Raw genomic sequence first — 27,269 nt, forward strand, 5'->3', positions numbered from 1 at the left:
ATAGGAAGCAGAATTTGTGCAAAATCTAATGCGTTATAAGAAGAAAACACTTGGTGTAACCTTCAACTCGACATTTAGATATATCGAAGACGTATTGTCAACGAACAATTGCAATTCTCATTCTTATGTCGATACGATTTGCCAAGGTGAACTTGAGATAAAAGATACAACCGAGTCTGACACATCTGTTTCATATTTGGATATTCTACTTGAAAAAGACGGTAATGGTAATCTAACAACCAAGCTCTATGGTAAATGTGATGACTTTAACTTTCTATCGTCAACTTCCCTTACTTATGCAGCGATATACCTTCGTCACTTGCATATGGAGTTCATGTATTTCAGTTGATTCTATACGCAAGATCAAGTTCTACGTATGAACAATTTCTAAAACGAGGTAAATTATTGACAAACAAATTGACAAAATAAGAATATCAGCAGTCTCGTAGAAATGCATCATTTCATAGGTTCTATGGTCGATACAATAACCTTGACAGTAAATACAATTTATCATTGAGTCAAATGCTGACTTGCGTTTTTCATACTAATTGTTAGTCCATTATAATACATTGAATTGATGACGGATTTTCCCGTTTTTTCCCGATCATGACAATGAGTACACGGCGGTTGTGACCGATCGGCAGGGGATGCTCACTCCTCCATGTCACATGATCCCACCTCTGATGTTTTGGAGGTCTGTGTTTGCTTTGTTCTTGTTTTGTATTTACTATTGTTTTATGGACTTTTGATCTTCAATACTGACAGATAGTCAGACCCAAATTAATTTCTTTCACAGGGAAATCAAGAGCAATTAATGTACCACAGTATATGTTTTATTACTAAAGCATATCTTTAGAATGCAGTTATTGATATAAGGAAAAGAGCTGATTTGGCTGAGGTTTGACTCTTCAGCTAGCAGAAGAGAAAGTCTTCCTTCTGAGAGACATGGCTCTAGAGTGAATCTTCCCACTCCTTGCGGAAATCTAGTGATAGACTTCTGGGTGAAGTTTAACTCTAGTTCCAGACTTCCAAGGGGGAAATCTGACCACGGGGGAAATCTCACTCTAAAACATTAACCCGTCACTTCTATCTTACTTGTCTACTTTTTGGATCATAAAGACTGCCTGGCTATGCAATGCTTATATAGACAAAGTTGAAATGAAAAATACTGGTCAGAAAATTGTAAAGCACCTATGACTGACGAATAGACTTAGGCCTAAATTAAAATATTGTTTGTTTGCCCTTTACCGACCCAGATTTTTAGCAATGGGTAGGTAGGTAGGAAAAATATTTTATTTTTTTCTTTTTGACATCAAATTACAACTGTACTACTAAAATTTTAGAAATTCAATATTGCCGTGTACATATTCCTTGTAATTGGAACTTTTGCTTCATGGAACAAAATGTACTAGTACCTATTAAACAAATCTGGAATACTATAAGCTGCATATCTATCTTTGTATGTCAATACAAAAATGTTTATTGATTTCTTTTTTAAAAGAGTCTGAAACAATACTTTGTTTACTTTAAACAATATATGGAAACAGTTGAATTTTTTTTTGAATTCCATTCAATGGGTGTATTACTGATATTAGCCCCACCTTTCATTAATTGCATTAATATATTCTTGGGATTTCACATTTTTAAAGTTGTTTTTATTTAAAAATGAGACTTGTAAGACAGGTCTTATTTAAACGTTTACACACTGTCTAGACAAGAAATATTTTCCTTATAGTAAAACCTCGCAATATTGTGCGTTTCCTTTTATTAGTCTGACCCCAAATTTAATCATGGCGGTCGAAATATCAACAAAGCATGACATCCTTCGTTGTTTTCAAATTTTAAAAACTACTTTTGTGCTCTTTCCACTTGGATTTGGTAATTAAATTAAAGTATGACAATTTTATTTTTGCCAGTGATGTTGGCGAAATTTATTTTGAAATCGATAAGTAGCATGCTCCAAACGACCGGCAGTCATGTTAACTTTATGAACGTGGTAGTCAGCGCATTCATCAACATGATCAACAAGATCAAATAGACCTCTGCGAGTGTTTTTTTCTTACCGCTACCATGTCAAACACTTCATTCAGTTCCTAATGTCAATCATTAACACAAGACTGAGAAAAGGGAAAATCAAAGCATTTATATTTTTATGTGAAAAAAAATTGACAAGAAACAAATCAAATAAAAAAATTTGTAAATGAAAAGTACAATAAAATATTTTGAGTCGGGCTTATTTTCGTGGGTCGGTCGGCTAAGGGCAAACAAACAAAATTTTAATTTAGGCCTTATCATTATTTGCAGTATTAGTGGCTCTTTGACGGGCTCGATTTGCAACTGACTTAAAAGAGTCTCTTATGTTTTACACGTACAATGATAGTATATTACGTGGTAAGTCAACTCAGTTCATGGTTTGATGAACTCTTGGTTCTTGCACCGTTCCCTTCCCTTGATTTTCTATCGTCGTTACACAATTATTCAATGTTCAAGTCATCATAACTTCAAATACACACCAAATCCAATAAAATTCAAAGCATGTATGTCAAAATTAATTTCCTACAGATGTATAAAAATCAATAAAATTTTGTGAATGAACGTATTTTTTGTTTTTAACAGCTTGAAGATGGTTTGGGGAGGGACGTTGACATAACAGTGTGGAATAGTCCCGGAAGTGACGTCACTGGAATGGCGGCTAGGTCAGAAAAAGTTGTCAATGCTGCTGAAAAGGTGCTTGAATCGAAAGGATAATAAATTTCAATATTGTATGGTCCAACTTTTACCAGACCTGTTTACAAACAAATCAATCCAGGTCTTCAAATAAACGAATGATACATTATATATATAATTGATTACAGCTTCTTGGTAACCTTGAAGTTTATCATTACCACGGAAAGTTAGTGCAGAAAGAACCCAAATCAGGAGGATCATGGTTGTGGCACCAAGACTACGGGTAACACGCATCAGTCTTGAATTGATTAATGATTAAAATTCTATAAACCTACATCTTATTTTGAGATGCTCTGCTACAAAATTTGTGTGTATTTTTCATGATCTTTTGGGCTTAAATACTGTTCATTATTTCCATTTACATGGTATTTCACTGTGCAAAATTGATTCTTAACTTAATCTTTAAAAGGTGGATATTGTATTCCTAAACAAGATGTAAACAGTGTCTTTTTGGATGTTTAAGTTTTCGGTTGAAAGTAGAGTTAAATTTTTCATCATTTTTGCATTTTATGATATATTATTAACAATATTGGACTGATATAATTTTATATTAAAGTACTAGTATCTTAATGCGTGCCTACTAAGAAAATATATAAAACTTCTTCGCCAGTTACTGGTACCGAAATGGTTGCCTCTTCCCTGAAATGCTAACTGTATTTATGGCAGTAGATAAATGTGACAAAACAAACGGATGTTTGAAGGTAAGAGGAAAATTCGCCAACTTAAATCTTCTTGATATTATTCTCATTTCTATTAAAATAAAAGAAGAATTCTAATCAGACATTTTCTATATGTTCATCCAAGAGTATTTACTGGGGTCAAACAGAGAACAGTACATGAGTTATCATAAGAATTACCATTTCTGAATCAGACTTTCCGCCGTTGTCGCTTTATGTTTCAGCACTTCCAGAAAATCATTGTTTTAGTTTATTGATTTATTGATTAATTTGAATTAACTATCAAACACTCACTTGTACAACTAAGGGAGAAAATTAAAAAGGCATATTGGTATGCAGAAAATTGATGTAAAAATTATGAATTTTCCACTGAAAGGTTCTGAAGGGATCACACAAGTGTGGCCGGATTGACCACAGTATGGTGGCCGGTCAGACGGGGGCAGACATTGACAGAGTCAGCGAACTCAAGAAGAAACTTGAAGTTGTTTTCGTAGAACTGAACCCAGGTAACTTTTACAAACCTTTTCTCCAGTACATTTGAAAACATATAATGGAGGTAAAATTCATTTTAATCATGGTTGTTTATTGCTAGTTTAACACTTATAAGCAGTAGATTTTGAACAATATATATATATATGTATTATTTCATGATATTATTTTAATCAAATATTCCAAGCTCTCTGATTGGCTTTAAGTTGGTCACATGATTTAGTATATAACAGCATATAGACTTGAGTTACTATTTATAGTAAAGGTAATTTTCTGTAAAACAAAATATTAATAGGGAAGATTACACAATTATAGCTAATACAGTATATGACTTGATGTTTCTTAAAAAAAAATATATATATATATATACTTCAACTTGTATTTAAAGTAATGTTCTGTAACTTATAGGACACAACAATGGCCTGAATTAGGATGCACTTAATATGAGAATATATTTAATATCTTTGTCTAAATTGATACAAAACATAATCAAAAAGATGTACCTGTGTAGTATTTTCAATTAGTAAATCCTCTAAATTATGTTAAAATTTAAAAATGTCAAGGAAGTTTAACACAGTTATATTAAACAACTTAATTTATTTTGATTTCTAGTCTCTAAGTGTTTAAGCGAGAAAACTTGTGGTTTGTTCTCATTTTTTCAAATTGTTTTTTTTTATCAACCTCTGTAAAAAATAATATAACAAATGTAGCCCTTTAATTCGCTCAATCCATAGATATATCGACTTCACAGAAAAGCATATCGACCTCGCACTTCGTGCTCGGGCGATATGCTTTTCTGTGAAGTCGATATAATTTGGATCGACCTCATCAAAGGGCTATATTTATATAATATAATTTGATCATAGCCATAGCCCGGCCTTTCACAAAAACACCCACTATTTTCTAGACTGACCATTGCATTTTTTGCAAGTAAAACAGATATATTACTGCGCTCTATTGACGTTGTATTACTTTAAAGGTGACGTCCTGATGTTCGGTTGTAATCTGCTTCACTGCAGTGGACCAAATAATTCCGACAGACGGCGCTGGGCGTATCTGATGTGTTATAATACACGTCATAACAACCCGGTCAAAGTTCACCACCACCCCTGCTACACACCTTTACAGAAGGTATTAACCAAAAAAAAAATAAATTCGATTCAGGTTTTCAGGCAAATGAAAAAATAAATTATAAAACTTCAAATACTTACGAGTATATTATGTAAACATTGCATGTGGTTAAGTGTAGCATAAAATATTTTCACCCAGTGAATTATAAAGCGTAAACTAAGCCAAAACAAGTTATTATCATGTTGTAAATTTTGAATTTACTAAGGAAGGGGGGGGGGGTTAATACAAAATGTACAACATGATAAATTTGCATTCACCTCCCCCTAGTAAATTCAAAATTTACAACATGATATTATTTACTCCAATAATTTGGCTGAGAACTAGATTCTTTAATAAAAATGTTTCTATTTTATCAGGTGCCAAATTCTGCAATCAAGGCTTGCGAAAATTACACCGATTTTTCAGGGAAAGCATTTATGGATAGAGATGTTAATGAGACAGTTAAAATCCATAAAAAGGAGAGTTAATTTTAAACTTTTTTTTATCGAATTGGAAAACCCTGGATTAAAAAAAAATTTCCAATTGTATTTCTATCCTTACTGATATTGGTTATCTAATTAATCCTCACAGTTTGTATTTAATCTGTTACATCCACACGTGTTTTTCTTCTTATTTTTATTCAAGGTAATGATGATTCAATCCATTATTTTAATTGTTAATTTTGTTTTTAGAATCATATAAACTGTTTTATATGTATTTGAATTATCGACATTTATTTTACATTTAGAAATATTTATATATACCTTCAAATGTACAATTGAAAAAAATGCATTACATGTTATATAAATGACCATCGTCTTAACTTTTAGAATTATGGTTACAATATGTTCAAAACATGTATGCTAGGACATGTTGAAGGGGTTTAAAGTGGCGAATGTTAAAGTTGGCAACAAACAAACAAATAGATCAACAGACATATAGACAAACAGACAGGACAAAAACAATATACGCCCTGGATCTATCGATCCGGCGCATAAAATGTCTATAACAGTTACGATAATAAAACTATGCATTTTGAGGAAACAAATTATTCAGAATCTAAATTCTAAATGTAAACCATACTAGTATGAAATCATTGCAATCGAATGATAAAGTCTTGCAATGCATAACCAAAAATTCAAGCGGCGCGTTGGATGGCCCATGTAAACTGATACGTAAGCGCTGCGTCAGAGTACGTACTCCTTATCAAAGAAGTATCATTTGTACGGATTGCTTTCATGAAAGCCTGTAGTTCCGTCAGATAACAGTCATCCGTCGGAAAAGTAAAGTCTTGGTCCTGATTCGGGTCTTTATTGTTTATGTTTCGAACCCTCAAAATACAATCTTTCCCATACGGTTCAATGAGAGACAGTTTGAGACCATCAAGCTGAACATCTATGTTTGTTTCGTATCTTCTCCCTGGAAGGACCGCCGAGTGACCAAGTGTGCCTAAACCACCGTCCTTAAATCGCCAGTGACTCATGGTTACTCGTGGGTTTCTTCGTTCAGGGGGTATTTCCTCCTCCTCGTGATTAGGGATGTGCGCCAAATGGCCGGCGCCACTTGGATCAGAGTCTTTGAGCTGGAGAGAGTGGACAGTAGAAAGATCTACGTCACTAACGATAAACCGCGCCAAATCGCAGAAGTGTGTAGCCTGCTCAATGATTGGTCCTCCGCTTAGATCGCCATTGAACCAGTATTTGCTGACGCCATCGGTGTAAGCAGCATAATATCTGGCATTTAACGCCATTATCTTGCCACCATGATTCTTTATTAGTTCTTTCATTTTGAGTATACCTGCATGGTATCTGTAAAGTATCATTTTTAAAGGTGTTAACATGAATATGATATTATCAAATGCCGAGACTAACTTTATCAGAAGAAGTAAAGGCTCAGATGACCAATTCAGATCAGAGTTTACTTTACTACTAGTATTTGTTTTCCTGACTAAAATTCGACATTTTTGTTTACCTGAACATGTATCCAACAGACACTATCAAGTTATTATCCCTGCATGTCTCTGTAACAGCTTTTGCATAGGGCATAAACTCCTCTGGGGGTACTACAGACAATGGTTTTTCCACAAACACGTGTATTCCTGCACGTGCGAACTGAAGCTCGAGATCTTTCCCTTCTGAAGATGATCCTCTGAAAGAGGGAGGGATTCCTATGAATACTGCATCCGGTTGCATCGTAATAAGGTCTTTGTAGTTGCTAAGGATTTTGCAGTTCTTGTAGTAATGACCATACTTTGCAGACGACTGTCGTTTTTGAAGAACATTTCTTGCCAACTTTTCATCCAGTTCAACGATGCCAATGACATCAATTCCCCCAAGTTGTTCCAGACGCGATGCGTGGTCCCAAGGCAAGTTTGAACGACCAAAGTTAATCGCTCCAGCGCCCAAGAATCCTATTTTAAGAACCCTTGTTTCGGTCATCTAGAATTGTAATAAGTTCTAAATGAAATATATTAACTTATGAAATTTTGCATAAAATAAATATACAATTAGACTCACCTTTTTAACTCAGTAGTTTTCCGCCAATCTGTCGTTTCCTATTTTGTACGATATTTATACATTAGTCAAGGATTCAAATAGTTTGGTCTCTATGAAGACGACCCAAATATGCCTAAATGCACACTCGTGTTTTATCATTTATAGTTTGTTTTTGACCGTGTTATTTTACTATTTGGAGATAATGTCATTGCCACACCAGCATGTATTTATGCATTTCAAGGCCAGCAATCTGCAGCGTCTACGCAGAAATATCAAGGTCTTCATAAGAAATGTTTCCTGCAAAGGTCCTTAAAGGGACATGGACTCAGTTTCAGCTAAAAAATTTTCGAATTCATTTTTCCATTTCTTTTTGTTTACAAAACTTAACTAAGGTATTTTTAATGATATTCAAAATTTTGAATTTCAGTTGTTGCAATACAAGACAGATTTCGAGCTCTTAACCTTTGTTATGTAATCAAGGCCCGCGCCATGCTTTTGTTAACATAGGTTAAATATACTGATATATATTCGTTCAAACCAGATTTTTTCAATATAGTTTATTCTACGAGGGTTGTCCCGTAAAATCTTGGACAAAGCGTTTTTCTCAAAAAGTAATGGGCGCACTAAGCTGAAAATTTCAGTAAATGTTTATTTATCATATTGAAGTGAATGGTAATTTTTTTGATAAAATATAGGCAAAAAATAAAGATCTTATTATGCTTGAATGTGCACGAGGTATTGTCCTACGACGCACGGTCAAAAACTCTAGGTTTTCTTAAAGAATACACAAGTTTGAATTCAAAATAAAAGTTTTAAATACATAAGATTTGGATTAAAATTATCCTAATTCAATTCCACAATCAATTTTGTAGTCTTTGTAAAAATTTTAAGGCATTTGCTTAATTTTTGGCAGTTTCTCGAGCATTCGAAATGGGAAAGTGGTAACACAGCACACGAAAAATGGCGACGTTTTATGACGTTACGGCGCACAGGAGAACAGTTCAGTTCAGTTTTATTTCGATGTTGTAATGACACCTTTAGAGACTTGAAATGACCATAGAAGAAAAAAAGATTATAAAAATATCACCATATCTTAAGTATACAAATGAAATAGGAGTTTTGTTAGCGAAGTTTTTTTTGATCGAGTCCTTGGGGAGTACAAAACATACGGACAAACTCCTAATGTAATAGCAAAAGACGCTGTCACAGTAGACCGCCGATATGAGATTTTCTATTAGTTGAATGATGGTGAGAATATTGCCCGTAACTTACTAATAAATCTTCAGAAGATCGCATGAGGGTGCCAATTGGATCTTCGACTGTTTTTGGAGACTAAAAAATGTGTATCAATGAAATTCCTAAATTTAAGTCGGACTCGTACAGCTTCATTTTCAGCAAAGATAAAACGTGACGCTGTTTTAGACACTTTGACGTTATAATCCATGCGCCGTAAGGTGATACAATATATGGCATAAAATCTCATAATTTGTTTATTTATGCATATATTTATCTGAAATTTGCTGTGTATATTACTAAAATATGTACTAGATAATAGTGAAAATTTCAATACGCAGTGATGTTTATTTTTCATGCTAGACAACTTGTCCACGATTTTACGGGACAACCCTCGTAAATACTGTTAGACCGTTTCTAGTGATTTGTTGAATTTCGTTTTTTTATAATTATGATATTCTCTTTAAGTAAACAAATAACACGGCATGAGCCGTGATAACATTATGAAGAATTGTAAGTTCTGTATCTCCTTAGAAAAATCAACAAATGATTTTCAAATTTTTGCTGATCATTTCAATTGCTTTAATTGGGAATTGGAGACATAATTATTGGTAAAAAAATCAGTTTAAACTATGTCCATGTCTATTTAAAGTCTTCGGCTGAATTGATACCAACGTATAGGATTACAAAAGTAAAAGATAGTTTCCTCGAGCCTGGACTGTGGCAACTCACTTTGAAAAAAATACGCACTTTAAAAAAAAAAATTCAAAGTTTGTCAAATTTTGAATAAAAGAATTTACCCACTTTGAGTGGGTGCGTTAAGAGTGTACATCAATATTTTTCCACTATGGAGGCACTTACGGCACTTTGAAAATATACATAATTTTTCAGAGTACGTTGTAACACTGGACTTTAATTTGAAAACAAGTTGCAAGGCGGAACATCCCATCGCAAAGTGAAGGCAGCATTCATATCCCGATGCAATTTACGTAACCTTCTTACAGCGCAAACTTACTCACAAACGAACTCACACGATTGTGTTTCTTTATTCCTTCTAACTCCATTGTGAGAGGATAATTAAAAGGGTATTTTTGAGGATTGCATTTTTTTCTATTGTCCAAATCAGTATCAAACAAGAGGCCCAGGGGCCACAGCGCTCACCTGAGCACATCGGGCTTGAATTTACTCCCTCCCCCCTTCCAGGCGTTCATCATTTGAACAAACTAGAATCTACACTACCTGAGGATGATTCCATATAATTACCCCGGGTGTCACTAATCATAGCTTTGAAGTACTTGAAAAGAAGATTTTAAAAGGTTTCCCTATATATCCTTATGTAAAACTTGGGTCGGCCATTTTGGCCCCATCCTTGCCCCGGGGGTCATGATTTGAACAAACTTGAATCTACACTACCTAAGGATGATTCCACATGAGTTTCATCTTTCCTGGCCCAGTGGTTCTGGAGAAGAAGATTTTTAAAGATGTTACATATATATTCCTATGTAAAACTTGGGTCGGCCATTTTGGCCCCACCCTTGCCCCTGGGGTCATGATTTGAACAAACTTGAATCTACACTACCTGAGGATGATTCCACATGAGTTTCATCTTTCCTAGCCCAGTGGTTCTGGAGAAGAAGATTTTTAAAGATTTTTCCTATATATTCCTATGTAAAACTTGGGTCGGCCATTTTGGCCCCACCCTTGCCCCGGGGGTCATGATTTGAACAAACTTGAATCTACACTACCTGAGGATGATTCCACATGAGTTTCATATTTCCTGGCCCAGCGGTTCTGGAGAAGAAGATTTTTTAAAAATGCCATTAATTTTTAACAAATTCATAATTATCTCCCCTTGGAAAAGGGCGTGGCCCTTCATTTGAACAAACTTGAATCCCCTTCACCCAAGGATACTTTGTGCCAAGTTTGGTTGAAATTGGCCCAGTGGTTCTTGAGAAGAAGATGAAAATGTGAAAAGTTTACAACAACGACAACGACTACGACGACGACGACAACGACAACGACGACAGACAACGGACAAATTTTGATCAGAAAAGCTCACTTGAGCCTTCGGCTCAGGTGAGCTAAAAAGCAACACATCTGAAATCCTGAAAGGTAATGTAAAGGAACACCGAAACACAAGGGATATACCTTAACTTGCGGGATAAAAATCATATTAAAAATATAATTTACTTGGTCAAGTGTTTTGCAAACCAATATATTAAATAAATGTTTGTTATAAAGATGATTTTAAGTGTTATATACAATATCGTGTTCTTTGAAAAAATGTAAAACCTATGACATTTTGATAACTATCACTTCTTTCACCAGTAATATTACTTGACAGAGCTATACCAAAATTTGGGGAAATCTGAACTGCAAATCTTCTAATGTTGTCTACGGAAAAGAATGTAATCTGTGTGGACTTGTTGGTGAAACCAAGGGATCACTTAATAAAAGAATATCAAGTAACCGATTTCAAATAAACCACGGGGGTCAGCAGCTTTTATACAAATAGTTTAATTTAACTAATCATTCTTTTTTTGTCAATGAAAGAAAGAATTCTCGAAAAGATTTATCCCTTCACTGAGTACACCTTTCCGTAGTCAACGAGAAGGATTTTGGATTAGAAAACTAGGGACAGCCTTTCACGATGGATATAATGACAATGTCGATAGTGTTGGAAATCTTTCCAGTCCACAGTGTAACAATGTAAATGTGGTGGAACTTTTCATACACAGAGACGTAAGCGTAGTCATGGGCATCACCCTTTCTATAGACCTTTAATACACGGTGTCTCTTTTCATTCATTATTACTACCTTATGTAAATCAACAATTAGGTCTACATCATATTTGCTCCAAACTTTTCTCTGTCTCTTTGAAACTTTGAATATTCTTCTTGAAAAGGCCATGGAAAACTCATTTTTTGATTCCTAGACACTGGAATATAGGCTCGGATTAGTGATTATGAATATTACAAATCATAGACTTTTCAAACCCCTACGTTTTACTGAAGAAAATGCTTCTGAAAAAATCCGTCTTTTCCTTAAACTTCAATATCCCAATAAAGGATTGACGCGGTTAATATAAGAAATATTCTTAATTACAAAAGACTCCAATCTTGTATTCCACCGTATTTCAAGTTAAAGACTACACCTTGTATTTCCTACAAAAAAACATCGACCATTGCTTCAAAACTTTTTAATTACAAAAAACATTATATGGCCTGGATACCGAGTATTTGAAACATAATCATCCATCGTGTTCATGTTCTTCTTCACCCTATAACTTTAGTTCCGCTGGGCACGTTATCACAGGTGACGTAAATATAGTTAATAATGAGGACCTTAGATCGCTTATTTTAAAAGGTCCTAAATATAGGAAACCCCGATCCTTCAACTGGCATCGGAATTACATAAAATTATGGATTCCGTTGAAGATTACGCTAGACGATGGGCAAGATATGAAAAAGGACGTTGACTCTTTGTCAAATTGGATTAAATGTATCAGAAGATTCAGAACCATGCTGGAATTGCGTATTAAAAGATTGAGGGACAATATGAAAACCATATATCCTTCAGTATTCAATAATCCAGTAGTCTTTGTTTGAAAGGCTCAACATATAAATTGTATTTTAGAAGAACTTGGATTTAATTCTACAAGTGACAATCCAACTTATACTCAAAGTTCCTTTTCTAAGGAAGAAATTCTTCAAAATCATATGTCAGTTTTATATATTTTTAATATTCCAAAGAACCAAAATAATTTTGAATTACCATATATATATATTGGATTCCGAAACTTCATAAGAATCTTTACAAACAAAGATCCATTAGTGTTCCAGTAAATGTTCAACCAAGCCTCTTTCTTTACTCTTCACTAAGATATTAACAGTAGTGAATGAGAAAATTCAGGTGTCCTGTGCAACAATATATTCAAGAAGTGGTGTGAATAAGATGTGGATGTCCCAAAATTCCAAAGAACTTTTGACAATTTGAAATCACAAGACTTTACCAACTTCAACAGCTTAAAAACTTACGACTTTTCATTTTTATACGCAACCATTCCGCACGATAAATTAATGTCCAGGCTTTAAAATATCATTGACAGCTGCCTTTTCAATAAAAATGGAACTTGTAAATTTACTTATCTGGTCATTTGCAAAATTATTTTGTTAAAAAACATCTGACTGCACACACAAGTACTCTGAAGTTGACATCAAAAAGATGCTTGAGTTTCTGATCGACAATATCAATGTGGTTTTTGTAGACCAGGTCTTCCAACAACCTATTGGAATCCCCATGGGTACCACTTGCGATCCGTTATTAGCAGACCTAATTTTATGTTCATATGAAGTAGAATTTGTGCAGACTCTTATACGTGAAAAGAAGAAAACACTTGTTGTGGCCTTTAACTCGACATTTAGATATATCAACGACGTATTAACAAAATATATCCTAGTGAGCTTGAGATACCACAGAGTCTGACACATTTACATTGAATTTCATACTTGGAAATTTTACTTGAAAAAGACATCAATGGTAATATAACAATCAAGTTCTATGAAAAACGTGATGACTTTAATTTTTCTATTGTCAACTTCCCTTACTTATGCAGCAATATACCTTCATCACTTGCACACGGAGTTTATATATCTCAGTTGATTCGATACGTAAGAGCCTGCTCTATGTATGAACAAATTCTAAAACAAGGTGAATTATTGACAAACAAGTTGATGAAACAAGAATATCAGCAGTCTCGTTTAAAGTCATCATTTCGTAAATTCTATGGTCGATACAATAACCTTGTCATCAAATACAATTTATCATGGAGTCAAATGCTGACTGACGTTTTTCATACTTATTGTTAGTTCATTATTTATACACTGAATTAACGACGGATTTTCTCGTTATTTCCCGATCATGACAAGGAACACAGGGCGGGTGTGACTGGTCGGCAGGGGATGCTCACTCTCCATCATGGCACTTGATGCCAACTCTGATGTTTTGGAGGTTCGTATTTGCGTTTCTGTTATGTATTTTTTTTATGGACTCTGATATTGAATACTGTTCGTTATCTCCATGTGTTCCATACAAACATTTTTTTGAGAGAGAGAGAGAGAGAGAGAGAGAGCTTGCTAAATTAATGCAGTCATATGGGTAGAAGGTAGTTTGCCTCATCATCATAACATTATTAAACCCTTGAAAAGATGAAAATTACAGAACGTCCCCAGTTGCAATGAAAAGTGCACAATGAGAAGATTTTGTGATTCAGTTAAAGATACGTGCAAAATTTTGTATGGAATTATGTATAGAAAGCAAAACAAAGTCTTATATCTAGGCCCCATGGAAAACCTACGAATTTTTCATATTTCAGGGATTTATTATTTATGTCATTTCAAATCAAAATCAGTCAGATGAAATGAACAACGATCGGTAATCTCTGTTTATGTTTATGAAATCTTTACAATTTATTTATCATTTGACTATTTATGCCAATAGCAACAACAATCGACTGCAACAAACTCCCAGAATGGAGGTAAGGTTGGAATTGAACTTGTTCTTTGCACTCCTTTTCAATAAGGATTTCTCATGCTTCTTTGAATTCTTGGTTTTGTTTTGATTGCAGAATGAGGTTTAAGTTCCTGCACACATTTCATAATGGGGTTTTTCACTTGAATTTGTCTGAATCAGGATTTGACCTGTTGACGTCTAATTTAAAGGATGTAAATCAACAGGACCAATGAAGAGAACAAACTACAGAAGAAGCGATGCAGGAGGGCTTGCTGCAGAAACTGTAGCGCTATGGTTTTATATTTTTGTGTTTGACCGTAACTCTACACATCACGTAATGCAAATATTGAGCAATTTACGGTATCAGAACTCACGGTTGGATCTACTTTTCAGCATTGGTTGCATTGCTCACTGCTCTGTGGCACTGAGTGCCGAGTATGGGTATAAATTTGCATTCCTATTCCTCAACCAGGAAGTACTGCGTTTCCATATGAGTGAAAAATTCTCGAGAGGAACGTTTGAAATCAAACAATTGTATCAAAGTGATGTATTGATATAAAATAATCAAAAAAGGAAATGAAATTATACTATTAAATAATCATTATTTCTAAAAGCCCAATTGACCTTTTTTGACATTGACAAGAAGTTCAAATACTGTAAATGTTTTATATTTAGATGTACGATATTTGGCGGAAAAAGACTTTTGAATAAAGAATTTGATTTCAAAAATATATAAAACGTCTAAAAAGAATACACAGCCAAATGTAATACGTTTACAGTATTTAAAACGTCTAAATCTCAGGTTCTTAAGTGACTTCATCAACGAAAAGTTATCCATCTAGCTTCAATTATTTACCATGCCTAAAATTTGGCCAAGTCATACACATTTTTTCAAAATGCGTTAATATGGTCGATATTAACGCACTTTGAAATGATATTTTATTTTTTCAAAGTGCTTTAATTCGGTCCCAAATTTAACGCAGTTTGAAAAAAAATTTCAAAGTGCGTAATTTTGCACAGTGTGATGTAACTTACTTACTTACATATCCTCTTCGTCCCCTATGGGACATGAGGCTTCAACAAGCTGTCTCCATCTTCCTCTATCCTTTGCCACATACTGTGCCTGTCCCCACGAGTAGCCCATTTCCTCTAACTCTGATGTTATGGTTCTTCTACAAGTTGTTCGTGGTATATCCTGCTCTGGGGCATTCTCATCACGTGTCCCAGCCATCTCATTTTTCTTTGCTTGATTTCTGTTGTTATACCCCTGCTTAAGCTTTTCTTGTGCAGGTCTCTGTTAGAGATCTTGTTTAGCCAGAAGATACGGTGGATTTTTCGAAGATATAGTTGTTGTTGAATGCCTCTACTTTTCTCATGTCGCTGTCAACAACACACCAGCATTCATAATTTTTACACCCTCAGCATCTGCAAGGGTCTTTGTATTTCAGAACGTTAAATACTCTGCAGGCGCATTCTTTAAAAAAATTCCCAATTTGAAAGAAAAGCCACAAAGTCCTTCATGAAATAAGCCATCGTCAATGGTGAAGGTATATCTTTAAAAAAGACTTCTCTGCAATGACGTTCGTAGACTCCAGCAAGAATGACCCAGAATTTGACGAAGTCCTCCTCGCTGATGATAATCCTCTGTTGAGAAGAAGTTGAAAAACCCCGTAATGATTTCCTCTGCAGGACATTTTGATTCAAAACAACTGAGGTAATCAGACATCGATATGCTTTTTCCAGGTCCGCCCTTGAAAACGTGTTTGTCCCACCATTTCTTTTGTTCTACAGCAGACAAAGGAGTATTTCTGGCACCAACAAGTCTACGAATCTGTTCCAGCTCGGCGTTAGTCCTTTCCATGTCATCAGCGCTGATGACGCCATCTTGGTCTGCGTCAAGAAGCCTGACCCATTGACGCCATTTACGACGTACGAACCACCCCTCTGTTTAAAGATATAATAAGATATACTTTTGGCTTGCATCTTTCTTTCTTCGTTTGTTATTATTCATATGTTTACAAAGTTCATGTTTACGACTTAAGAAAGTTTTCTCTAAAACATTACATACTTTACATCCATTACATACTTTTCTTTCAAAACAATACTTAAGGCAATTGTATTGAGTGATTTCAAAAAGAAAATAAAATTGTTCAGGTAAATAAAACTAATATTACCATGTCATCAAGATTTAGGGCAATATTCATATGATTATACCGGAAATGAAATTGCTTGTACCAAAAGATTAATGGTTATTCTTTCTTTCTTTTTCTTTTTTTAATAAAAAGCTCATTTGAAATTCATTAAGTATTGCATAAAATAAGTTAAATATTGTTATCTCATAATCGATGGGACAGAAAAAGCAAAAACTACCACCATTGAAATACGACCACTATTGAAATAATTATATCAATAGTGGTTGAGAGTGCATTTTAATTACAAACAATATCAATGAAATCACTATTGAAATAATTATATCAATAGTGGTTGAGAGTGCATTTCATTAACAAACATAGTTGGTAACCACTATTGAAATACGGCCACTACTGAAATAATTATATCAATAGTGGGTAAGAGTGCATTTCAATAATGACCATAGGTTTCAACCACTATTGAAAGAATTATTTCAATAGTGGGTGAGAGTGTATTTCAAATCAATAATTAAATCTATTTTGAATTCTTTATTTCAAACGTGAACATTATTTCTATAGTGATTGAAAACTATGGTTCCTATATTGAAGTGCACTCTCACCCACTAGAAAATATTATATAAAATAAAAGTATTTAAACACAAGACAAATATTTTATAATTTTACATAAATAGCTTTTATAATGTATTTTGTAACATATAACCAAAGCAGAAATTCAAATTAAATTAAATCACGACAATTTAAATTTTTGATATATTGGGTTTAAAGCGTATTATTGTATATTATCAGGGTGCTGAATTATAATTGTGTGGATTACAAATATTAAGCTAGCTCGATCCTCATGTTCATAAAATTTACATTTAAGGACAGACGAGACGTTCCTTGAAAAAAGATAAATTTTTCTAAGAGTTTGTCAATGAAGTATAGCTACTTAAACATGTTTACTCACAAAAAATTATGGTATATATAGGTTTTTCTGCAGATACCAGGTTTTAGTTGTTTCTTATATAATCCTTTAAGCAAGAAAAATAATTTTCCAATTTCAAATGTTAAAGTTTTTTAATTTTTTTAAAAGTTCTAAACATGAAAATGGTTTAGAAATCAGAATGTTACTAAAATTTTGAATATTTTTCATACATTACGAAGACTTTTTGAGTTATTCTTCCGGACTGAGGATCTGATATCCTTCATGTGTAAATTATAATGTATTAAAGTGTCATGTTTACAGGTTAAAGAATGAATATTGCTTATTATCAAAAGATGCCCTAACCTTGGGCCTTTATACTTAAGATAACAAAATACTTCTATTTTATAATTATTTATATTTATTTGGCGATATAAGCCACAGCTGAAATTCAAATTAAATTAAATCACGCATCAATTTAAATTATTTCCATATATTGAAGAGTTATAGTTCTTAGTGCGCTCTTTTGTGAAAAAGTTGGTGAATGTACAAATATTCGCGGGATTTCTGGGACCATGTTAATATAAACATTAAACAACATGTTGAATGTTGATGAAAATATATCTTAACAAAATGCATATATAAATATTTTATTGTTGTGGACTTTATTTAAATCAAGAGTAGAGATGACAAGGATATTAATTAACATCTATTGGTAATCGTATGTATCTATTTATTTAATGGTACATTTAAAGACAATACACCTACCTCGGAAATATCGATTTTTTTTTTATTAATGGACGATAAAGTTGGGGTTTTCGCTCTTTTACACACGTCTTTTAGTTCTTTTATTTATTAGTTAGAATGACAAATGCACTTAACATTTAAAATTGGATTGAGACTAGCATGTTTTGTATTATCCGCAATGCTGTCAAATGTCAGACTTTGACCAAATGCGCCTTTTAACACATTCTGAAGAGTTCAATAATGGAAATACAAAAATGAAAATTGCCTTTTTGCATCCCTATAAATAAACAATTTCAGGGAGCATCAATTCTTGCTTTTTTAATTCACAAATAAACTTTTTTGAATGGTTAGCCCTGGGAACAGATCTGATATCCTTCATGTGTAAATTAATTGCATTAAATTCAATCAATTGTGTTAAAGAATGAATTTTGCTTATTAACATGTGGAAAATAAAAAAGTGGCCCTTATACCGGGTACATCCAAAACTAAATATTGTTTCATAATATTGTAAACTTCATATTATATTACTGTTTTGCCATTTTTAGCTTTACTGGTCAAACACCAGAAGAGCTTATGCGATAGTAATACGTCCGTAGTCTGTCTGTCTGTCCGTCTGTCCATTTTTTCAAAATACTTCTATAGTTTTGGTCTGATTTCAATATAACTTGGCACACAAATAGACAACATAATTCTATATATCGGTTTTTGATGAATGGTATTGCAGTGGTTACTATAAATAGAAATTTCTGTGAAATACTTTAAAATTGCTGCTCCTCCTATAGTTTAAGTCTGATTGCAATAGAACTTGACTTGATTTTAATGAACGGTGTTGCCTTGGTTATAAAATAGAAATTTCTGTGTAATACTTAAAAATGCTTGACATGGTTCCTAATAATAGAAATTTGTGTGAAATACTTTCAAAATCCTCCTCCAAATACAATTTTTGTCTGATTTTAATATACTTAGTAACTTGGCACACAAGTAAACTACCGCTACACTAAGATACAAAATTCTATACGTATTGTTTTTTTTATTTCGATGAACGGTGTTGTCAAGGTTAGTAAAAATTAAAATTTTTGTGAAATACTTTCAAAATGCTACTCTAAATACAGGTTTAGTCTGAATATAATATAATTTGGCGTGCACGTAGACTGCACTGTGATACATAATTGTCAGTTTTATGCTTATGATTTTGATGATTGATGTTGCCACCATGTTGTACAGAACATTGGTTTTCATCGGTAATATCTGATTTTCTTTCGAAAATTGTTGAGAACAATTTGTTATTATAATTTGAAAATGTCATACTATTCTATTAGAAGTTTTGTGAAGTGTTTTACGCTGTACCTGTAAGACGGTTACTTGTATTCATTTAAACTACATAGATCATTCCATACAATAATTTATAAGAACCTTTTAAATTGAGTATAATGATTATTACACTGTTGTACCTTTTCATACAAAATAAACAAAATTTATCACAGAAACGATGGCTAGTTCGTTATTAATACTGTTTTCATTCATTATAGATGATTGTACTGGTAATATAACAAAATAAATTATAACATTATTGGCTTTAGGTCTAGTTGCACTTTTCAACAAATCAAATTGTTTTTATATTTGTTTTAGTTTTATCTATGTATCCCCAGTCTAGGTGCAGGTAATAACACTAAACTTAATCTAATGTATCGGCCATATTGCCCAATTCATCCATTAGAATTGCATGACCGTGCCAGTTGTCTTCATATTAATTTTTACGGTCTGCAACATCCACACGCGTCTTTATGTTTCAGAACAAAGTATACCCTGTGGGCGTATTCATTCCAAAATTCATTATGCGAAAGAAAAGCTTCAAAATCTTCCAAGAAATAAGCCATCGTGAACGGTGAAGGTAAACCAATTTTTACTTTATGCTTCGAGATTAAACTTGTTCGCGACGATTAATTTTCGCGATCAAGCCTTTTTTGATCTGTTGTTAATAGACTAAGACACTTTAAGGACTTGTTCGCGGCGAGAAATATTCGCGATTACCACACTCTCGCGAACTTCGTGAAAATTTCTCGCACGCGAATAAAAGTTGGTTTACAGTATATGCTTCAGAAAAACTTCTCTGCAATGACGTTCGTCGACATCAGCAAGAATGGCCCAGAACTTGACAAAGTCTTCTTCAGTGATGATGAGATTTCTTTTCCGATAAGCCTCCGTGGAGAAGAAGTTGAAGAACCCTGTAGCGATGACCTTTGCAGGACAATTTGATTCCAAACAACTAATGTAATCATTCATTGAAATGCTTTTTCCGGGACCGCTCTTGAAAACGTGTTCGTCCCACCATTTCTTTTGTTCTTCAGCAGACAAAGGAGTATTTCTGGCACCAACAAGTCTACGAATCTGTTCCAGCTTGGCGTTAGTCCTTTCCATGTCATCAGCGCTGATGACGCCATCTTGGTCTGCGTCAAGAAGCCTGACCCATTGACACCGCTTACGTCGAAGGAACCATCTCTCTAAATATACAAAAAAAAATCAAAATGCATTAATTTCACTTGTATTTTCTTTTTAAAGAAATTGTTTAAAATAAATAAATGCCAAGATTCATATATAGATATATCTACTTCTATTTTAATTTTTTAAAAAAAGATTTGTCTATGTAAAGCATTCATTATAATTTTGTTTTTCCAAAGCAACATTGAAATCCTAGCATCGAGTGAATTAAAAGGAAAACAAAACTGTTCTTAATCAAGATAATCTATATCATTGAGATGAAAGACGTTATTTATTTTATAACAGAAACTTTTCAAATTGTTACAGAGCAGGTTAATTTAAACCGAATATATATCCTAATTAGATATAAAGCTCATGACAAATTTCAACAAGTATTGTATTGTTTCAAAAAATAAGCACATTCAAATTGTCTCAAAGTGGACAATGTAAACTCGGAGATATGCGAGAATTAGAGATAGCGAGGTTTTATCTTTATAATATTAGAGGGGGGGGTGATATAACTTACTTTGACTTTCTGGTATAAAACACAAGGCAATCAAGATGTAAAGAGCGTACGGCATTAAGACAGCCAGCTCTCCTATTTTGCCATTATAATAAAAGCTGTAGAAATCCGTGTCGCACTTGATGGTGAGACTTTCATTTTTTGATATTTCTTTACTGTCATAAAAATTGAAAATTTTTCCTGCTCCTGTAAACAAATAAAAAACATAAATGAATTAAATATTAATCCATACGATTTTTTAAAATCAAATGAGATGTGTGCTGTTTTATTACGTACTTTTATTCACACACATACTACAAAAAAGAAAATGTCGCTTTATGCTGTATAGAGAAATGCATTATATATTTGCTTGCTCACTTGAAATGATTGCTTTATTAGCTTTATTAGCAAATTCTGCATAATATTTATAATAATGATAGTAATAATAGACAAAAATAACGTACCTGCAATACACACAGCGAAATTGGAAATAAACAATGCCAGGCAGACAAAAAACAAATGACCGTAACATTTTTTCTTTCCCTCAATATCACCCCTTGTATGACGCTTGGTGCTGCGAATGTCCATCAGCTCACAAAATCGCCACAAAAAGACAAACAAGATGGTGGCACACAGGAGTCCCCCCTCGACCTGTATGAAGTATGTGAGATCCTCCTCCTCTTTAGTTTTTCCGTCTTTGATTTTTTTCCAGTAACAGTCTCCACTGTGCTTTAGTCCTAGTTAATCAGTGTGATAAATCATTGAAACTTGGAATCAAATCAAGATTGGAATTTATGAAAACTTGCTGTTTCGATTACCATACATTTTTGATAGAAATTCTGAAGATAAAAATAAGAAATTAAAAGAAATTAAATTTCTTTTTGTCTCAGTCCTGTAGTAGGAATAAGTGCAAATCTACAAAGTAATTTCCATTAAAAATAAAAGACTGGTTGATGTTTAATTTCGATTTCTTTTACATTTTTCTTCTTAACACTAGTCCGATTCTATAAAATGATGTTCCTGATCTGTTGTACAAGAAAAAAAAAATTAAATAGGAACATATTTTAAATTGCTGCCATACCCTTAATTAATATATTCAACATTTCTTTTGCATAAATTACAAATACTATACAGTATATGTATGTTTCTATTTTGGAATGCTTGGATCCAAGGTTCCTTACTCGTAATACATATACAATATACAGATATTAATGCTTGCAAATAAATTTGACTTACCGAAAAAGATGTCTGCTATAGAAAAAGCCAGAACTACCAGCCATATAATCTGTTGTAAAACTGAAGGAAATAACAATTTTAAAAAATCATTTATTTCCTGGAAATTAATTTTAGTTGGTAATAACAAGTAATAATTATCTAAATAAAGTTAAAGTCAGAGCCACAATGAAATATAAACAATCAATAGTATTTATACTTACTGGACATTTCAAAACATTCATGAAGTTTTTCCCAAAGATTTCTGTCATCTTGTAGGTATGGATTGGGTCCTTTTGTCCTGTGATGATGTGTTAAGCTGGGAGGATACGTGTTCGTTCGAGTGAAGATGGACTCATATGTTGGAGGTGGACCTTCAAAGGATGTACATAATTTTTTTTAAGGGTGGTGGGTGAAGAGAGGAGCGTATTCATTTATGCAAACAATAAGGTCATTTGACAGTTTCATTTTTTGTACTGATTTACTCAAATAAATAAATTTTGGTTCAGTCGCTCCAAGAGCGATAGCAATGCCAATTATCTATCCTATCAAGGTGGGTTTTTAGGTGAAGCACTAATACTACATGTATTTTTATTACATGTATGTTATTATACTTCCTAAGAAAAACAGACATAAACATTTAAATCTGACAAGGTATTTTAAAAAAATATGTAAAATTTCCTATGGCTGTGTTTGTAAAATCTACCCAGCTATGGTCAGCCAGCAAAACCATGGACGTTTAAACTATTAAGGATTCCTGCAGATCACACGCCAAATACGCCCATCTTCTTTTATGGATAACACTTTAAAATGCTACTTACATAGTTCCTGCACTTGATCTGCTGTAACAATACCAGATCCACCAGGGTAGGAAAAACCTGAGAATCTCGGAGTATCATCTCGGATACTGGAATAGGCCGGAGGCAGTAGCTCGCTTTTCTGCAATCCATTAAAAGAATTATGGGGTATATCATTCACCGACATTGAAAATTTCTAATACTGTATATACATGTACATGTAATCTTTAAATGAACAAGCAGTCGATGTTTTCAACACAGAAACTTCCAATAAGAATTGTGAAATAATTGATTTTCGTAACCAATAACATGTGTATTGGAATATTCATAAATACATATAATCCCAAGGTAAGTGGAACAGAGTGACGAATAAATAAAGGTACATGTATTTAAAACACAAAACCATCATGGCCTCGAATTTCTACCCTGTTCATAGCAGGGATGGGGTAATTGAAAAAAGTAATTGTAATTGACTGTAATTAATTACATTTTTTGAAGTAATTGGATGTAATTTGTAATTGAACATTTTTTTCAATTACTTGTAATTGCAATTTAATTAATTACACTGAAAAAATACCATGTAATTTCAATTACTTTTTCAATTACATTCAATTACTTTATATAATACACATTCATGATACATTGTCACCACGACCTCCCCGTTATACTGTCTTTTATTTTATTGCAAAACAAATCCTCAGTCCTTCAATTATACAGAAGACAGATTATTTTATAATTATAATGTAGTTTCTTTCTAATCATTATATGAAATTTGAACTTTTTTGTTTTATGTTTATCTAAATTTGCACCACAATTCTTAGGTCTATTCAGCTATGAAACACACATAATTTATTATATTTCAATCTCTGTTGTTTGATCAACCTAGAATAAGAATGTCTGTGTCAAGAAGAAAAAAGAAGAAAAGGAATGTGTGTGTCATTAATGAAGTTCTCTCTTATTGGTATTAAGAGATAATTGCCCTACAGAGCACAGCTGTAAATTGCAATCAAAACATTTAAATCAACCCCTCTTAAGACATATTCATTACATGATTATGATGACAAAAGCCAATGCATGGGGATAATTATTTCAATTAAAAATTCTCCGCTAGTTTGAGAAAAGAAAAACTTTCAATTTGATAATTATTTTAACATCTAAACAGAATTTTATGAATGAATTTTGTATCTGAAAAAGATTTATTTTGTACAAGTATTATATGAATATGAAGTAAAATATTTTGTACAAGTATTATATAAATATGAAGTAAAAATGTTCAACATAAGTAGCAATTTAGGATGTTAAGGTTACCTTTAAAAGAAATATTTAATGTGAGGGGGTTATATATAATAGTTGCGACTTAATTTACTCTATTAAAGAAAACCCTGTTAATCAAATATCATAACCCAAGCAATTTATGTACATGTAGGTTTTGTGTGGAGGCAATTGCATCAAACTGATCTTGAATAGTTCTTTACTGTCATGTAAATAAAAGTCATGATTTAAACCACAAAGATACATTATGCCTACTAGCATATTATTTGTATTGTTTGTGCAGAGGCAGCGCTTACAGACAAGTGAATGATCCTGTATATTCATATGATTATAAAAAAAATTCAAAAATTGAAAACGTAATTTGTAATTTAATTAATTACTTTTGTAAAGTAATTGTAATTTAATTAATTACATGTCTTAGGAAGCCTGTAATTTAATTGTAATTTAATTGAAGAAAAAGTCAAAGTAATTGTAATTTGATTAATTACTTTTTAAAGTAATTGACCCCATCCCTGGTTCATAGCTCTTAGTCAGTATGTATTTCATTACCTACATGTGCCTTTAAACCGTTGATATAAATGTGTAAATTGGAAGGGACTTTTAATAGGGTTTTTAGAATTATGGATTATACGCATGAACTCTTCCAAATTTCGGACATTTTATGAATGAACCATAGCTGCTTGACCAGAAGTTTTGGCAACATGTACATTTATTTTCAGTGGATCACTTTTGAGCATTACATTTGAAAAACTACTGAAGGACAAAATAGGCAAAGACATTTTTTCTTGTCTGGTTTTGGGTGTCTTTTAGCTGTTTAGAATGATGCAACAGCTTATCAGTTGAAAACCACTTGTCACCCCTGTTACAAAATGAACATTGGTTCTCCGTTATGGGATACATTGTATAGAGAAAGATAGGAAAATAGGTCAATTTCCGTTAGACAAATTTTCGTCGATCTCATGGCACATTTTGTTTCAAAAAAGATTGAGCACAAGCTTGCTTTATCTTCCAAATTTATATATTTCATACACTAATATCTTGTGTAAAAAATTTCAGGTGGGCAAGCTTGTGCTCAGTGTCTCCCAAAATGAAAAGTATATCATGTATGACGAAATGAGGAAGTACGGGAAAATGCCAAACTTCCACTCGCTCTTGTGGCCTCCGTGTATGCTTTGAATCAAAATCAGTGTGATTCTAAAACAAGTCTCTTAACTACAAGCTATCGCAATTTTAAGATTGGACTGAATTTCAGATCAAATAAGTGGCCAGTTTCGGCCGTTACAATACATTGTCCTTTCCACAGCAAACAGGTACGAGGGTTGTCCGTAAAGTTCGTGGACAACGTTGATAATTACTGACAAACATTGATAAAATATATGAAACAATTATTTTCCATAGATTTATGTTTTGTTTTATTAACATGCAAGTTTTCAACAAAACAACACACAAATAGTTATATTTTATCAGATTAAAAAGACACACACTCATACCCGGTGCACTAAAATGAAAATTCTTGACGTTACCCGACGTCAAAAACGTCAAAAGCTAAATACAAGCACATGTAACTTTTCTAAACATAGTTGCCGTCTAACTCAATACATTTCTTATGTCGCTTTAACCAGTTATAAATATGTGCACAAAATGTTCAGGTTTCATACGTAAAATAATATTTAACAATGTTTATCTCATATCCTGCAATCACCCAACCTCTGTCCGCGTAAAAAAACGATTTTATTTACGGAAATACGGAAAAATCACGTTACGAAATTCATTTTCACAGCACTGCAAACTCGGAATGATGGGTTTTCCTTCACGCATGTCATCCTGTAAACTGTTCCTTCCGTCCGAAAATATTATATGCCACTTAAATACTAATGCACGGCTTCTTTTCCCAGATGTTTACAAATGTATTGGTCTCTGTAGGAGTTTACCCGATGTCTACGCAGAATTTTACCACTGCTCACTGCCCCACCTTTTCCGGAAACGAACCTCTTGAACAATACCGATCTGGCATAATATGTTCTAACTTTAACTGCTGAAGCCATTTAACAACTTTGATCGTTCAAATTTTGCAGGTATGACGTAATAACTTCTGTCAACCTCATAATGTAAAAGTCGTCCAGATTTCCGCAGAATTATATGAAATACAAATGAAATCTATGAAGTGATAAATAACTTTTTAATTAAAATTTTGCGGTGCTCCGGGTCTCCATAACGGCGTGTCACCATTTCGCCGTAACTGTGAAATTCAGATAAGAAAATGGTAATAAGGCGAAATGGGAATTTTAGTATTTGTAAATATTATTATAATTTAAATGATAAAAAATTTTAGATTGAATTTAACAGTTAATGGGAAAATATGAATACAATGAATGAAATAATACATGTAATATCAAGTTTTTTAAAAAATACTTAATGCTAAACATTTTAAATCTTCTTCGCCTTAATTCACCTGAAAGCTTACTAAGGCGAAACGGGAATGCTAAATTTTACAGTTAAAGCAAGATGGGAACAAACCTCCATAACAAGTCTAAATATGAAGCCATAATTGTAATTAAACATTTGAAATTGAATAACATTTTACATTTTTCAATTCACATTTAGTAAAGGATTAGAAATATGCTGATAATAAATATCAATGGCACATCTTTCCAGGTGAGGGAGGGGCTTACTAGTATTTTGTACAGGTGTGAAAGCCTTGGGGGCTAGCAGTCTACCTGTGGTCATCTGTCTCATAACCCCTATACACAGGAAGTGATTTAATACACAGTGAAATATACCAGGTGTCAAACTTTACCTGTGTTGGTAATTTTGAGAGAATTTTAAAATTACATGTAGTAGCAAAAAGTTGTTTTTTTTCAAATTGATTTATTTTTGACTGTTTGAAAACAAACCTACCCATTTAAAAAGATTATAATGATATCATACAATAAATTCAAATATTAAAACAAAGATTGTTTTAAACGTT

At 33.1% G+C, this 27,269-nt stretch overlaps 3 protein-coding genes across 3 annotated transcripts; 1 reads left to right on the forward strand and 2 right to left on the reverse strand.

Annotated features, from left to right (window-relative positions):
- Positions 1-2,373: 2,373 nt before the first annotated feature.
- LOC134272481 (L-proline trans-4-hydroxylase-like) lies at positions 2,374-5,521 on the forward strand. Its single transcript, XM_062754706.1, has 7 exons — positions 2,374-2,391; positions 2,617-2,727; positions 2,856-2,950; positions 3,338-3,428; positions 3,781-3,910; positions 4,873-5,024; positions 5,381-5,521. The coding sequence occupies exons 1-7, from the start codon at positions 2,374-2,376 to the stop codon at positions 5,489-5,491; spliced, it is 708 nt and encodes a 235-aa protein (XP_062610690.1). The 3' UTR covers positions 5,492-5,521.
- Positions 5,522-6,103: 582 nt separating this feature from the next.
- Positions 6,104-7,672, reverse strand: LOC134272480 (uncharacterized). Its single transcript, XM_062754705.1, has 3 exons — positions 7,520-7,672; positions 6,975-7,441; positions 6,104-6,811 (listed from the first exon to the last, which is right to left on the reverse strand). The coding sequence occupies exons 2-3, from the start codon at positions 7,439-7,441 to the stop codon at positions 6,142-6,144; spliced, it is 1,137 nt and encodes a 378-aa protein (XP_062610689.1). The 5' UTR covers positions 7,520-7,672; the 3' UTR covers positions 6,104-6,141.
- A 12,450-nt stretch (positions 7,673-20,122) lies between these two features.
- On the reverse strand, positions 20,123-23,225 carry LOC134272479 (uncharacterized). Its single transcript, XM_062754704.1, has 6 exons — positions 23,054-23,225; positions 22,457-22,606; positions 22,257-22,316; positions 21,485-21,757; positions 21,045-21,227; positions 20,123-20,541 (listed from the first exon to the last, which is right to left on the reverse strand). Exons 1-6 carry the CDS (start codon positions 23,214-23,216, stop codon positions 20,123-20,125), a joined length of 1,248 nt encoding a protein of 415 aa, XP_062610688.1. The 5' UTR covers positions 23,217-23,225.
- Between the last annotated feature and the right edge of the window lie 4,044 nt (positions 23,226-27,269).

This window comes from Saccostrea cucullata, unplaced genomic scaffold (assembly GCF_032062105.1).
Source record: "Saccostrea cucullata isolate Sc308-1 unplaced genomic scaffold, CSIRO_AGI_Scuc_v1 ctg8561, whole genome shotgun sequence".
NCBI lineage: Eukaryota > Metazoa > Mollusca > Bivalvia > Ostreida > Ostreidae > Saccostrea > Saccostrea cuccullata.

Coding starts and splice junctions, on each gene's coding strand:
- LOC134272481 (XM_062754706.1), top strand. Junction 2,951..3,337: donor TTGTGGCACCAAGACTACGG/GTAACACGCATC, acceptor CTTCTTCGCCAG/TTACTGGTACCGAAATGGTT. Junction 3,429..3,780: donor AAACAAACGGATGTTTGAAG/GTAAGAGGAAAA, acceptor TTCCACTGAAAG/GTTCTGAAGGGATCACACAA.
- LOC134272480 (XM_062754705.1), bottom strand. CDS start 7,441: ATGACCGAAACAAGGGTTCTTAAAATAGGATTCTTGGGCGCTGGAGCG. Junction 6,812..6,974: donor TCTGTTGGATACATGTTCAG/GTAAACAAAAAT, acceptor GATACTTTACAG/ATACCATGCAGGTATACTCA.
- LOC134272479 (XM_062754704.1), bottom strand. CDS start 23,216: ATGTCGGTGAATGATATACCCCATAATTCTTTTAATGGATTGCAGAAA. Junction 22,607..23,053: donor AGATCAAGTGCAGGAACTAT/GTAAGTAGCATT, acceptor CATCCTTTGAAG/GTCCACCTCCAACATATGAG. Junction 21,228..21,484: donor TTTCGCTGTGTGTATTGCAG/GTACGTTATTTT, acceptor ATTTGTTTACAG/GAGCAGGAAAAATTTTCAAT.